The following is a 15,543-nucleotide window of genomic DNA, read 5'->3' on the forward strand; positions in this document are numbered from 1 at the left end:
TCACACGTGTAAAATTATTACCTGTATTCTATAAATCCGTCCGCGGTTCGCTTCGTTACGACAGCGACGGAAATGCGACAGGTGCTGCGCGAGCAAAGATCGGCTTTGCGTCTGCCTTTTGCGTGAAGAAAAATCGACAGCAACCCTCGAAATTGCGCGTCGTTCTAATCGCGGATTTCTCTCGTCATGCATCGAACGCGACAATAACAGTCATTAAGCGGCAGATAATGATGATTCCGCTTCGACGAAAATATTTAGCGCATATATCGCATGTTTTAATAACTATCATTATCATTCCCGTTTTTGTTCCTTTGCGCTTTCCGACTCGCGTCGGAATAAAGCCGCATCGATTGTCCGTAAATAAAAAAGCAGCTCCGTCATTCTGGCGCCAAGTGTCTAACTGTAATTCGCCGCGCGATACCTTTCGACGTTTCGGCAATTAAAATATTCTCGCTGAATCTCTCGCTCTCTATCCCCCTTTCTCGTTCGCTCGCTCGCTCGCTAGATGACAACCTGACCAAAGAAAGGCACGAACGAACGAACGAACGAACGAACGAACGAACGAACGAACGAACGAACGAACGAACGAACGAACGAACGAACGAACGAACGAACGAACGAACGAACGAACGAAACGAACGAACGAACGAACGAACGAACGAACGAACGAACGAACGAACGAACGAACGAACGAACGAACGAACGAACGAACGAACGAACGAACAACGAACGAACGAACGAACGAACGAACGAACGAACGAACGAACGAACGAACGAACGAACGAACGAACGAACGAACGAACGAACGAACGAACGAACGAACGAACGAAACGAACGAACGAACGAACGAACGAACGAACGAACGAACGAACGAACGAACAACGAACGAACGAACGAACGAACGAACGAACGAACGAACGAACGAACGAACGAACGAACGAACGAACGAAACGAACGAACGAACGAACGAACGAACGAACGAACGAACGAACGAACGAACGAACGAACGAACGAACGAACGAACGAACGAACGAACGAACGAACGAACGAACGAACGAACGAACGAACGAACGAACGAACGAACGAACGAACGAACGAACGAACGAACGAACGAACGAACGAACGAACGAACGAACGAACGAACGAACGAACGAAACAACGAACGAACGAACGAACGAACGAACGAACGAACGAACGAACGAACGAACGAACGAACGAACGAACGAACGAACGAACGAACGAACGAACGAACGAACGAACGAACGAACGAACGAACGAACGAACGAACGAACGAACGAACGAACGAACGAACGAACGAACGAACGAACGAACGAACGAACGAACGAACGAACGAGCGAACGAGTTCGCGGTCTTATCCGGCAATCGAGAAATTACATTACGCGAGGCGTGCGCGCGAGCGCGCGCGAGAGGGGCACGCGGGACGGGAGTGGCGTCGAAGGAGAGAAGAGGAGAGAAGAGGAGAGGAGAGGAGAGGAGAGGAGAGGAGAAGAGAGGAGAGGAGAGAAGAAGGAGAACGCTCGCGCTCGGCGGACAAAAAGCACCGAATATCTTTCAGGAGCCGACGCATCATTAATATCACCAGGACGATCAATCAAAAGACGTAGAACTCACTTTAGTGGACGTCGTACTGGGCCTGCTGCCGCCGAGGCCGATGGCGTACAGCTCCACCTCGTACCACTGCGCGTTGGTTTCCCGATCGAGCGCCTCCGCGGTGGACAGCACGCCCGTCTTCGTGTCGACGTCGAAGAGCCGGTCGACCTGGATGCCGCTGCCGCCGGCGGTCACGTTCGTCACGTAATACTCGAGCTCGAGGTTGGAGGAAGAGCGGCGGGGGCGCGCGCTCACCCGCAGAATGCTGGTGCCCACCGGCTCGTTTTCGTACACACTGCCTTCGATCTGACCTCGGTGCTCCCACACCGGCTGATCGTCGCCGTCCTCGCTCGGCACGATCAAGGTCACGTAGGTCTCCGACGAGCGACGCTCCGCTTGGACCGCTTCGTCGGTCGCTCGCACGCCTACCTGGTACTTGAACACGCGCTCCGGGTGGTGAGCGATTTTCCCGAACGAGTAAGGGGGTCTCATGATGAGGTCGCCGGAGTTGCGGTGGATGCGGAACATGTCGGAGTAGTTGCCGCTTGAGCGCAGCAGCTCGTACGTTACCAGGCCGTTGGTGCTGGAGTCGAGGTCGCGGGCGAACAGACGAGTCACCATGATCTCTTCGGAGGACTGATGCTGTAGGTAGTGCTGGGGGTACTTCGGATTGCCAACGTATTTCGGCAACACCACCGCCGACATGCTGACGAAGATCGGCGCGTTGTCGTTGATGTCCTCGACGATGACGATCACCTGCTTCTCGGCGGACAGTCGTGCACTCGGTGGCTCTGCCTGGTCGGTGGCGACCACCATCAGCTTGAAAGCATCCACCTCCTCGCGGTCGATCGGCTGCAGCGTGTGGATCACACCGGTCGAGGGATTGATGCCGAAGCGTCGCACTTCGTCCTCCGGGTCTTGGCTCAGGATCGAGTAGCTGACGACCCCGTTCTCGCCCGAGTCCGGGTCTTCGGCGGTGATGGTAACGATCGGTGTGCGCACGAGGATACCTTCGCGTATCTGACGCACTATCGCGGTGTTCGGGAACACCGGTGGATTGTCGTTGGCGTCGATCACCTCGACGATCAGACTGGTGACCGAGCTGAGCCTGGGATGGCCACCGTCGCTGCAGGTGACGTTCAGCGTGTATCGCATCAGCTCCTCGTAATCGAGCGGCTTCCTCAGGTACAACGTGCCGGACAGCGGATCGATGTAGAACGTGTCTTTCCTGTTACCGGCTGATATCGCGAACGACAGCTCGCTGTTGAGTCCGAGATCGTTGTCGGTGGCCTTGAATCTCAGCAACTCGGTGTTGATCGGCGCGGTCTCCAACACGGCGATCTTCGGCCTGTTGTCGACGAAGCGTGGCACGTTGTCGTTCTCGTCGAGCACCTCGACGTGGACGGTCGCGCTGGACGACAGCCGAGTCTCCAGACCGGCGTCGTGCGCCACGACGGTCAGTACGTAGCTGTCGAAGGTCTCACGGTCGAGTTCCTTCACCAGCGAGATTTGTCCGGTCGCTTCGTCGATCATGAAGTGACCGTGCTGATTTCCGTTCTCCAGCGAATAGAACACGTCGCCGTTGAGTCCCTCGTCCGCGTCGGTGGTGTACACCCGCAGCAGTTGCGTGCCGATAATGGCGCCTTCGCTCACCGAGACGCGGTAGGGTAACCGCTGGAACTGCGGCACATTGTCGTTCACGTCGGTGATGTAGATGGTGACTTTGGCGCGGTCACGCAGACGATTGACGCCGTTGTCGGTGACGGTGACCTCCAAGGTGATGGAGCTGTCGCCCGTGTTGCTCATCAGCAGCTCCCGATCGAACACGCGCAGCGACTTGATGAAGCCGTTCTTCGGGTCGACGATGAAGTCTTGCTGACTCGATGGCAGTGAGAATATCAGATCGGCGTTGCGACCGACGTCGCGGTCGGTTGCGAGCAGTTTGCCGACAAAAGTGTCCGGTGGCTCGTTCTCACGTAGATGGAAGCTGAAGCTGCTGTTGATGAACTCCGGCGCGTTGTCGTTCTCATCGATTATATGCACCACCATCGGCACCACGGAACTCCGAGGTGGTTGACCTTGATCGGAGGCGGTGACCTCGAGAGCGTAGTAATCCTGCTGCTCGCGGTCGAGCTCCTGCTTCACGTACAGCTTGCCATCCGGGAAAATTCCAAAGCGACCCTCGGCGTTGCCGTCAGTCACGCTGTAGAACACTTGACCGTTGGCACCGAAATCCGAATCGATGGCCGTCAACGAGAAGAAATCTTCGTTCACCGGCGTGGACTCGGGTAACGACGTCTCGTAGCTGGTCAACTTGAAGACCGGCGTGTGGTCGTTCACGTCCTGGATCGTCACTCGGACTTGATACTGAGCTGATAATGGCAGACGACCGGTATCGGTCGCCGTCACCTCTAGATGGAGAACCGTGCCGGGTGGCGCTTTGATCGGTTTGCCCAGATATATGATACCAGAATTCTCGTTGACTCTGAACTGCTTGCCAGGATTATGCGTCAAGGAGTAAACGATCCTAGCGTTAACACCAGAGTCCCAGTCTCTAGCACGTGTCAAACACACTTCCTGACCGACCGCTGCGTTCTCATTCAGAAAGATTTCGTCTTCTTGCTCGCCTTTGGCAAACCTCGGCGGATTGTCGTTGACGTCTTCAACGGTGATGTTTACGACCGTCTGACCGTACGCGAGATTGGAGCGCGCTGACAAATGCAGCCTATAGAAAGCCTCTTGCTCGCGATCCAAGCAGCCGGCGGTGCTGATGGCGCCGGTGTTGTGGTCGATCTTGAAGTTGCCCTTGGGGTCGCCGTACACGATCGCGTAGTTCACCTTAGCGCTGCTATATTGTAAAGTGTGCACCCTGCCGATCTCCCTGCCGAATCCGGTGGGCATGGAGGTGCAGTCGCCTCTATCTTCGGAAACTTTGAACTCGTAGCCGTTGTAGTTTTCGAACTCAACGAGCTCCAGGTCATCCTTGCGAATGATCTCCACGATGGCGCCTTTTAGCGCCGTTCGATCGCCGATATCCTTCGCTGAGACGTTTAATTCGTACAAGATCTTGTGCACGAGCCTGAAAGAACTCTGAAGAATAATCTCGCCTGTTCTCTCGTCGACCGCGAAGAGACCCTCACCGCCGTACTGCAAGAAGTACTTCACTTGCGCATTCTTCCTGGCGTCAGCGTCGTTTGCCGTCACCTTGCCCAGTACAGTACCCGGGGCAGCATCTGGAGGGATGGGCATCAGGTATCGCCAGGGGTAAAAGATAGGCGAGTTGTCGTTCACGTCGTCCACTGTCAACACCACAGTGGCGGTCGACGATTGCACGGGTATGCCTTGATCTCTGGCTATCACCAAGATCCGATACTCCGCTATGGTCTCTCGGTCGAGGTCGGTCTTGGTCGTTAGCTGACCGGTGAGGACGTCCAACGCGAAGGTGTTGGGATAATCGCGTGCGACGCTAGGGTGGAAACTGTACGCGATGCTACCGTTGGTACCCTGATCGTTGTCCACGGCCGTAACAGTGGCCACTAGGCTGTTCGGAGGTGTGTTTTCCGGCAGAGTGACATTGATCATGCTCTGGGAGAAGCTCGGCGCTTCGTCGTTCTCGTCGAGGATAGTGACCTTCAGATGCGTGTGCGCGTACTTGGGATTAGGCCCGCCGTCCCAAGCTGACACGTGCAGCTCGATACTGCCTTTGACCTCGCGGTCCAAGGTAGCCACGGTGGTGACCAGGCCGGTGTTGCCGTCGATGGCGAACCAATGTTGCTCGTTGCCCTTGGCGAACTCGTAGTGGATCTTCGCGTTCACTCCGGAATCAGCGTCCGTGGCCGAGATGCTGGCGACAAAGCTGCCGATCGGCGACAGCTCCGACAGCACCGCCGAATACTCGCTCCGCTGGAACACCGGTTCGTGGTCGTTGACGTCGTTCACGTGGATCACGAGATACGCCGTGGTGGATCTAGACGGTGTACCTTTGTCGGTGGCGACTATCGTCAGGTTATACTTGGGGATCTCTTCGCGGTCCAGCCGACCGTCGGCATGTACGATGTCGAAGGGAACCGCGTTCTCCAGCCGGAAGTGACCGAGCTCGTTACCAGCGCGTATCTCCACAGTGGTCTCGCCGTTCAAGCCCTCGTCGACATCCACAACCGCGACCGCCGCCACGATCGAGTCGTTAGCGGCATTCTCGTCGACGGTGGCGTAAGGAAGACCCGCATTCGTCGGGAAGAAGGTGAACTTGATCTCAGGTGCATGATCGTTCGCGTCCAGCAGGTTCACCGTTACGTATGTACGACCGTCTTGTCTAGGTGAGCCGTGATCGCGAGCGAAGACCGTTATGACGCAACTCTTGGGGCAGCCACCACCCGGGCGAGACACGGTGCACACCTGCTCGGGACACTTGAGCGGTTCGGCGGTGGTGATCGTGCCTGTTTCCGGGTCTATGGTGAACTTTCGCTCGTTGTCCGGCAGGTAATACGTCAACTTCGAGTTGTCCTCCGAGTCTTTATCGGTGGCGTGTACTGCGAGTACCTTCGTGCCAATCGGTGCACTCTCGTTCAACGATACGACGTAATCGCTCTGCTGGAAAACTGGAGGATTGTCGTTCACGTCCAACACCGTCACGTTCACCAGCAGGTAGCCAAGTCGCGGTGGTTGGCCGCGATCGCGAGCGCAGATGTTCAGCGAGTAGTACTCCACCTGCTCGCGGTCCAGTTTGCCCGTGGTCTCCAGATGGAGGTACGAGGTCTCGCCGGTGGGATTGTCAGTGACCTGAAGACGAAACTTCCCGTCCGTATTGCCATCCACGATATAATAGTCGTCCAAGACGCCATTCTCCGGCGTATCCTTGTCCATTGCAGCGTCTAACAGCAGCTTAGTGCCCGCTACGGCGGACTCCGAGAAGCTCACCGCGATGCTAGGCTCGGGAAATTCCGGATTGTTGTCGTTGATGTCCAACACCGAGATCCGCACCTCGATCGGGTAAGTAGGCTGGCTCGAGAGCACGACCAGGTCGAAGCGATCGCTGCTGAGTGCCTCTCGATCGATCACCCGAGCTGTACTTATGTAGCCGGTAACCGAATTGAGCACGAACTCCTGCGGTGGCTCATTGAATCTGTACGTGAAGGTGGGTTTGGTAGGTATTTGACCGATAATGGTTCCTTTGGGTACACCCTCTTTGACCTCCATTTGCACCCTCGTGTCGACCGCTCGGCTCTGCATAGCATCCATCGCGGCATCCAAAGACTTGACATTTCGTAGCAGCTTGCTTGCTTCGGACGGTCTGCGCGTCTGCGTGTAACCCTCGAATGCCGTGAGTTGCTCCAGGTCGCCATCGGCGACCTGGCCGCCATTTTGCTCCACCGACAGGAGTCCCAGGAGCAGGGCTAGGACCATCGATCTCCTTATGATCATCTCTTCTTGTCCCGCGACACGCCCACCTGCCTAAGCCAAAATCCTCTATGACTCGTCGGCATAAAAATGCGCGCTCCGCATACGTACTACCTGTCGTTCTTCCTCCTCATGGTGTCCGCTGATAATCTCGTCCTTCACGTCTACGTAGTACCGGCGCATTGTACACGCGACATTCTAAGGATGGAGATTAATCGCGCGCGCGACAACGTGAATCGTTGCTTGCCCGACGCGTCGCATTTTTTTTCCCCACCTGGACCAGGATCCCGATTTAAACCCGCGCACCCGAAGGTGCGTGCTTTCTTTTCCGTCTCTCTCTCTCTCTCTCTCTCTCTCTCTCTCTCTCTCTCTCTCTCTCCCCCTCTCTCCTCCTCCTCCTCCTCCTCCTTCTCCTCCTCCTCCTCTTTCTTCCCTCTGTATCCGTTTCTCTTTTTCTCTCGTTCTCTCCTCTTATCTCTCCTCGTTCTTTCCTCCTTCTCTCCTCCTTTCCCTCGCCGCTGAAAGTCAAGTGTACACGAGAGGAGACTTCACCCGACAGAGAGGGCAGTGACCCGCCGAGAGCCGCGCCTCGCGAAACGCGTCTGCGGATGCTCATGCGAGATACGCCGGACGTTTCTTCGGGCTTTTCCTCCGATTATAGGCTCGATTCCGACCAGATGGTGCCTGCCACTTTCCCGAAAACGGGATTCCACGACGAAATCCTTCACCCGCTGCCGCTGTTGCTGCTCTCCTCTTCTGGCCTCTCCGCCGCAGGCATTCCTACGTCACGTGCTTCGGGGCTCTCGCCCCCTACGCTCTGTCATATCGCGGAACGATGTTTTTCTCTTTTGCTTTTCACGACGAATAGCACAACTACAAATCCTACGGCGTGCACTAGCGACGAAGAAGACGTGACGACACTCGGCACGACCCGCGAGGTCGCTATCGCGAGAAGCACTCAGATCCTTCAGAATCCACGGCTTTATTATTATCACTGACCCGAAATAGGACGGACGATATAAACACTGCACAGAAACGCGAAGGGGTAAAGGGTTGCGATGCTCGAAGCACAAGAACACGGTTTACGACGACGCATACGCATACGCACACGCGTGAATACCGCCCGCGGCGGTACCGATTTGATCCGAACAGCGAGATCGAACGGGTTAATAACCGAGAGAAAGAGACGATCTCGAATTCACCCTTCGAGTTCGCGCGCTCGCCGGACTCGCGGTATCTCTCGCGAAAATCGTCAGGAAGTTCACGCGATCGCGATGCTCGAGTTCGCCGATCGCGGGGAGCAATCTCACGAGAGCGCAACAACGGGTTCGCTAGCGCGCGCGCGCTGTCTCTCTCTCTCTCTCTCTCTCTCTCTCTCTCTCTCTCTCTCTCTCTCTCAATCTTCCTCACGTTCTCCCTCTCTCGCTCTCTCACTCACTCACTCTCGCCTCGGGGTTAAACGTTATCCGAGGGATGACGATAAGCACGCGCAAAGTGTCAAACAAACAGGGTGAAGGACAAGGTGAAGGGTGCGGAAGGGGAATAGGAAAAGGGGAGCGAGAGGTGAAAACGGGGCCGAATAAGCGCGACGACGTAAGGCCCACCGAAAGAACGCGCACCGCGGAGAGAAAATCGCCTTCCCAAGGACTGATCTGACTCGACTGAACCAAGCCGGTCTCAGAACTTCGCCGCTGCCGGGAGAGGCATTCTTCGGGCTGGCTGATGCCGTCCCTCTCTGATCCATCGGGCCCCAACGTGCTGCTTCGCGTTCTCCTCCTCTCGCACGCGACTCCCCCGTTCGCTCTTTCTCCCTCCCTCCCTCTCCCTCTCACGCTCTCTCTCTCTCTCTCTCTCTCTTTCTACTGCTGCCTTCTCCCTTGCAACCCCGCACGAGACCCACCGATACCACCTTCTCTGTCCGCTCCGAGAGACATCGTGACTGTAGCAATCTATCTCTCTCTTTCTCTGTCCACGTAAGTCCCACTCGCTCTTTTACCGATATCGCTCCCTCTCCTCCTTCTCTCTCTCTCTCTCTCTCTCTCTCTCTCTCTCTCTCTCTCTCTCTCTCTGTCCCCCTTGCCCCCTCTTTCGTGTCAAGAAACGTTCGACCTCTTGTCTTCGTCGCTCTTTCCTTCTTCTAACGCTCATTTCTCTCGCTCTTACTACATGGTACTCTTTCCCATCTCCCTCCTCCTCCCTCCTACCCGTTCCCTTTCTCGCCTATCTGTTCGTTTATACCTATTGGTATAACGTATACCTATCGGTATACATGGCCTCTTTGTCCGTCACACAGAGGGATAGTCTCTCCTTCGCACTTGCTCTTCGTCGAGGCCCGCTGTCTCAACCGGGGCCTCATTCTCCTACCTCCCTCCACTCTCACCTCACCTCTCCCGCCGACTGGCCTCTTCAGCCTTCCCTCTCCGCCATCTTCCACGCGCGATCCTTCCACCTTCTACTCGCCTCGCGCATCCCGCCGTCGTCTCGCTGAGATATTCTCCCTTTTGCCCTCGAGGAACGAGCAATGCGGAGGCTCAGGTATGCAAGATGGCCGCCGTGTGCTGGAGCCTCGACGCGACGAGGACGTTGCTTTGCTTTGACGGGAGTGAGGAAGACGCGATGAGAGACAGAGAGACAGAGAGACAGAGAGAGAGAGAGAGAGAGAGAGAGAGAGAGAGAGAGATGGGGGGAGGGGGGAGAGCGACAAGTTGGTGAGAGAAGGAGGAGGAGAAAGCAAAAGAACGAAGAAAAGAGATAGAGAGAAGGAGGCAGCTAGAGTGATACCGAGGACCGACGAGAAAAGGGATGACGAGGACGGAGAACAAGAGATGAATAATGCGTGGGGGAGGAGGGGAAATACCTGGAAGGGCGAGCAGGGGGTGCAGGCTGCCACGCGGAGAAGCGCGGCGATGGTAAAGGGACGAGGAGGGAGAGTGGGCGAGGGTCCACTCCCGGGGTCCTCCGGACCTATCCGGGCGCTGTAGATACGTATCCGCGGCTCTACGCCACTTTTATAACTAATCCGTTACCGCAATCGAGCGTTCCGCTCGATCTTCTCGGTCTTCTACCTACGAACTATGCTCACCGTTTCGTTCTGCTTCTCGCCTTCTCTCTTTTCCTCTTCTTCTCTCCTACGTACGCACGCAGCTTGTTCGTTCGCTCGTTCTCTCGTTCATTCGCTCGCTCGCTCGTTCGCCTGTTCAACCGTTGGTTTCCTTTAATCTAGTTTACTGGGTATGATGCTGTATGAATGAGTATGCTACGTACATCGGTTCGCCCTTTGATAAGCCCACCGATTTACGAACGCGAAACAAACCTTTTCCCATCGTTTTCTCCGTCGCGCAGGTCCTCATCCTCCAGCAGCTACCAATCTTCGCCATGGTTGCTTCATGTTGAGCCTCACCGATTAGGCAACAGATCATTTCGAGTCGATTCACCTTATGTGGGTTCAGATGAGCACAAGTATGAGTATACTTTTGACAAGAGTTTTCACCCTGAGGAGTGAAGTTTTTATCTACTGAATAATATCGGGAGAAATGGATAGGTCGCTGCTTCGACCTGGAAAATCGGTCGAAACTAGAGAAAATTGTGGTGATAATAGGCGACAATGCATTTAAACTCACTTTTTCGTACGAGATGAATCACGGCATAAAGTGTGCTCGTAGATGCATAATCATGTAAGACATCGCCTTATCTCTGCATAATGAAAAAATATAATTACAACTGATGATGATAATAATAATAATAATAATAATAATACATTGTAAGTATACACATTTGTCGGTGCGAATAATGAAATCTGAACGGTTCGTTAAGTAAAACAAAGAGACGAATCGAAGTCTGACTTGAGGACTTGTCTCTCGACGACGGATGCAACAGGACGTTGAATCGTTCGCGCGCGAGCGCATGATTAATGTCCCACGTTCCACGGTGGTAACGCGCGCGGTCCGTACGCCATTTGTTGTTCCGCGATATTAGAAAGGTCACGACCCGATAGTGGCAACGAGCGAGGAAGAGAGGGACAAGTACGAAGATATCTCGACATTTATACGGATATACAAAAGCCGAGACACCGCATGCCAAAAACATCAATTATATTAATCCATATTTGTATCTCGTTTCACTAACCTAACCTAACCCCGAAAATTGCGGTATACGATGTGTCGTGATTGAGAAGAACGTGATGCAACGTATTATATTATGCATCATATGCATCCTTGTAGTAATGACAATCCCAATTAGACTAAATTAATTTCCAACATTACAGTATGGAAAAGATATTGATACGAAAACTTTGCGACCTTACCTTCGCGCTCGTTTGTGAAGATGCAAGTAGCAGCACCATGACTATTCCCATTCCGATCTCGTGTCAATCGCATGTTTTGGGCATGCGGAATCTCTTTGAAATAAAACGTGTGCGAAGATTCGGAAACATATTTTTCACCATTAAACGGCCAGTGATCTCTTCATCTCCCAAACTCGAACTCGTTACCCATAATGCCTCACGATGTTGCGACTTCCGTCGGTAAATTCAATAATATATGCTCCCTCGATAATATCTGAAGTCGATATTTCAACTTTCTTTTCTTTATAAAGATGTCAGCATTCTTCAATTATGACCGGGAGCGGTAATACAGGATCTGTAACTCTACCGATAAGTATGATTATAAAGGTTTGCCAGTTCGAATATGGTTTTAATATCGGATAATAATGCGCATAAGATCCTTCTTTTTTGAAATTTCAATCTTCAGAAAGAAATAAAAGCACGCAAATTGCATACCATGTTATTAAAAATAAATGTTTTTATAGAAATAATAATATTAATGATATTATGATACAAAGGTTTATTTACAAGAAAAACTTCTGTATGTTCCCACAATAAAAATACTTATTTTTATAAAGTAAGTCTATTTCCTGGGTGCACCATAGGCGTCCGGCATTCGTTCTATCGTGTACCTGTGCTGAGATACATACATTATTGGCACACCTGGTATCTTTCGTATCCTTCGCTTCAGATCTTTGTCATTAGTCGCGACAATATAACATTTGTGCTGAAATAATAATATAATATAGTCTAGCATTTCTGCTTCTTTGTAAAATCATTAAGATCAAATCTGCATCATATTACATACAAGCAAAAACATATTTTAATAGGTGTTATAAAATACTTGGTGTTATAAAATACTTGATCATACTTGTGTAACTCTATTCACGAGACAATCATCAGCGTACGTTCCTTTATGTATACAGGGTAATCGTTCAAATCGTGGGTCCTTGATAATCTTCAATGCTAATTTATACTTTTGTCCAAGCTTCTCCAACTCACCCATCACACAGTCTGTTATATATGGTACACACTTTGCATATAGACATTCCATCATATTTTGTATGATATCCAATTTGTTTTTAATAGAAAAATTAATAAAATTGGTATCAATCAAAATGTGATACGGTGGACCAAGTTGTGTGTTATATTGGAAAAATAATGCTGAAGATTGTTGTGGTCTGAAAATATAAGATATCTTAGTCCGATTTCAAGATACAGGAGTATATTCCATGATAAATTTTTAAAAAATTTTTATAAAACATCATATACAAAAGTACTTCTATTACAAATAAGATTAACTAATAAGATTAACAAATAAGATAAACTATTGAATTCTTCATTCATCTAAATATCTTATTTTACTTACACTTCTGTGATTTTCATTTTAGCTTTATCTTCTTTTGGGGTTTTCTTCGATGGCAGACGTCTTTCTGGTTTTCTACAACAGAAAATATAACCATTTTTATTGTTATATATTATTTATGAACAATTAACATTACATTACATTAATATTAACATTACATTGGAAATAAAATATATTGACATATACTTACATTCGTGAATCGCTTAAACTGATCATTTTCTTCATCTGAGCAAATCTTTGCGTTACTACTTTACGCGTTCGTTTATTTTTTCCCTGTAAGAGATAATCATTTCTCTAATAGACTACATTATAGAAACAAGATAAAATATATTTAAAGGATTACACAAAACAAAATATATATACATAATCACGCATTCGTAATCTTAAAGTCAAGTATGTTCTCCAATTTATTTCAAATGTAGTCAGTAAAAGTAATGTTCTCTTACCATTGTAATAATTCCTGTATATCTAGTTCTTGTCCCTCAGTTCTTACGAGAAACACTAAAGTATGTAAACTAAATAAAATTTAGAAAATATAAAACATTCCGTATACACAAGACGTGTAATAAATATCAATTCACATGTGAGATAAAATTGTTGTCAACCAGTTAAGGCAGAGAGAAGCCTGAGAGCGGCTACGCCAGCGTTTTTGGCGACATGCATTTTGATGACTGATTTGAGCGCCATCTGCGCCCATTTGTAGCTAGGAACTACGTTGACTACGCCCGTTTGCAGATGCTGCCGGTAAAGTCTCTATTTGGTGCGTATTCTACGCCCATTACTGGCGGTTTGTGTCTGTGGTACGCCTATAATTGCGGGTTTGATTTGAGAAACACGGCATCGGGCACAAACTTACACCTCGTTCAACAGCACATGATTCTTTTTCTGTACATATGCATTTTTATATATATTTTTGTAAAAAATTGCATCTTCTAATTATTATCCGAATTATTATCTCTCGTTACATTTCGTAATTCGTAACAAGAGCAGGCGGTAATTCCCAGTCGACACAGAGCATTAGTTACATTACATTTATATTAAAATTTCTCACTCAACACCATGTATGTTATATTACATTTATATTGTTGAGTGCGAAATTTTAACATAAATATAATGTTCTGTGTCGACTGGGTTGTTTCCTTCTCTAAATATTTTGGAAACTTTGTTTCGCGTCTCGCGCGCGTCCACGATATATTCCCTATAATGTATATATATATATATATATATATATATATTATAATTGGTCGCAGTGAGTGAGTTACATTACGTTATGATTGAGCCCGTGTGACCGCGTTTGTTTATTTACGACTGACATTAAATCAAAGTGCAAATACGTAACTGCGCGTCCAATTAGGGAATAATTATGCACGCACATACGTACGTTTTACGATCGTAAATTAACTGCCGCGCGCCGTGCGCGAAAACTCGCCGAGTGCGGCAAAACTCGGCGCTCGATCGTTTCAAAGGGGGTCTGGGGATTTAGCAAATCGCGGTCACGGCGATTAAATCGCAAATGCGAGCAGTCGACATTCGAAATCTTGCCGCGAGAACGCAAGAAACGACAAGTGTCGACGATGTAACGTGCGCGACGCGAGTCGCGCGAGTCCTTTAGTTTAATTACGTCCTAATTGCGTTACATTAATTTTGCTCGTAATTACGAGCAGGAAAACGCCTACGTTTACGGCATTGACGTGGTTCTGTGCGCGAGTGACGAGTATGCGCCGCATTCGTTATTTCATCTACAAACACGTTGTCCCGTTTGCGGCGTTTTAAAAAGCCGCTAACTTTTCTTCGGATGTGTCCCCTCCCCGCCCGTATTCTTTTGTTTTTCCAACGGTGCGTCTAATAAGATACAACGTAAATTACATTTTCTCTCTTGCGAGAACACTTCGAAAAGTATTCACTTCTTCTCCTAATTGTTTTCGGATTCAGAGGCATAGAAGATTTTCACGTTCTATTCCCCGTAGCATTGAAAAGTATTGGCCCGCGATCCAATCCGAGGTTTTCGCAAAGCAGAATTCACGACGAAATCTCGTGAATGCGAAACAATACGACATTTTATACAGGGTTGAATCAACGTTAATTCAACCCCTATCGATGTCGAATCAACGTTGTAGTTCTTACTGGACAGTTGATTAAAGATTACTTTATCCTTATTTAATGTAGAATGTGTCGAGAAATTCGACAACGAAAAGCGTTGTATAAGTGATTTATGACATTGTAGCTTTCAAACCACTTTCTAGTGCGAAGAAAAAGTTCAAGGAATTTGAAGAATGTCAAGATTACCGTTAGTTTAGAAACCTTCGTTGCATACCCTTCTTTTGTTTGAGAATCCCTTTTTTGTCGCGTACCTTTTCTTTTGTTGCATACTGCGCTTATCTATCCCTATCAAGATCTCTCGAACGAGACATCGATTCTGTGTTACCGTAGCAATAATGGGAGAACGAGAGATATTTCTGCGCACGATTCCATACCTAAGCCCTTATTCTCGAAAATTTGTGAAAAATATCGTATACGATATTTTATCAATGGGACAATTTAATTGGCTAAGAGTCGTGACATGTATAGTGATATTCATGAAATATCGTATGCAATATTTTTCAAGAATATGAGCCCTGCTTCGGTAGCATGTACATATACTACTTGCGCGCATGCGCATTAAGTAAGTACGTGACTTTCGGGCCACTTTCTAATGCACAAAAGAAACTGAAGAAATTGAAAAATGTCAAGATTACCGTTAGTTTAGAATCCCTCACTGCATATCTTCCTTTTGTTTCAGAGTCCCTTTTTTGTTGCGTACCCTTTTTTTGTTAGATACTGCGTTTTCTTTGACAACCTATCCTTTGTC

General features: G+C 49.5%; 2 protein-coding genes and 1 long non-coding RNA gene across 3 annotated transcripts in view; all 3 read right to left on the reverse strand.

Annotated features, from left to right (window-relative positions):
* The window catches only part of ft (cadherin-related tumor suppressor fat), an 85,947-nt gene extending 78,578 nt beyond the window's left edge, over nt 1–7,369 (reverse strand). Inside the window, 1 exon segment of the mRNA XM_025296850.1 lies at nt 1,633–7,369. Within this exon segment, the coding sequence (XP_025152635.1) occupies nt 1,633–7,032 (5,400 nt within the window). The 5' untranslated portion in view covers nt 7,033–7,369.
* A 2,804-nt stretch (nt 7,370–10,173) lies between these two features.
* LOC112588337 (uncharacterized) lies at nt 10,174–11,544 on the reverse strand. The gene is made up of 4 exons (XR_003112760.1): nt 11,312–11,544; nt 10,629–10,701; nt 10,322–10,442; nt 10,174–10,201 (listed from the first exon to the last, which is right to left on the reverse strand). It is a non-coding gene; the product is annotated as an uncharacterized LOC112588337 (long non-coding RNA).
* A 288-nt stretch (nt 11,545–11,832) lies between these two features.
* On the reverse strand, nt 11,833–13,337 carry Bka (FCF1 rRNA-processing protein Bka). Its single transcript, XM_011152882.3, has 5 exons — nt 13,142–13,337; nt 12,886–12,968; nt 12,699–12,770; nt 12,201–12,510; nt 11,833–12,056 (listed from the first exon to the last, which is right to left on the reverse strand). The coding sequence occupies exons 1-5, from the start codon at nt 13,142–13,144 to the stop codon at nt 11,913–11,915; spliced, it is 612 nt and encodes a 203-aa protein (XP_011151184.1). The 5' UTR covers nt 13,145–13,337; the 3' UTR covers nt 11,833–11,912.
* Nucleotides 13,338–15,543: the final 2,206 nt, after the last annotated feature.

The sequence above is a fragment of the Harpegnathos saltator genome, unplaced genomic scaffold, assembly GCF_003227715.2.
Source record: "Harpegnathos saltator strain DR-91 unplaced genomic scaffold, Hsal_v8.6 scaffold10, whole genome shotgun sequence".
Taxonomy (NCBI): Eukaryota; Metazoa; Arthropoda; class Insecta; order Hymenoptera; family Formicidae; genus Harpegnathos; species Harpegnathos saltator.

Bases quoted from the DNA above. Each gene is read 5' to 3' on its own strand.
- Bka (XM_011152882.3), bottom strand. The intron at 12,771-12,885 runs GTAAGTATATGT...TTTCTGTTGTAG, and splicing joins AGTTTAAGCGATTCACGAAT to AAAACCAGAAAGACGTCTGC. The intron at 12,057-12,200 runs GTATGATCAAGT...TTATTATTTCAG, and splicing joins TCGTGAATAGAGTTACACAA to CACAAATGTTATATTGTCGC.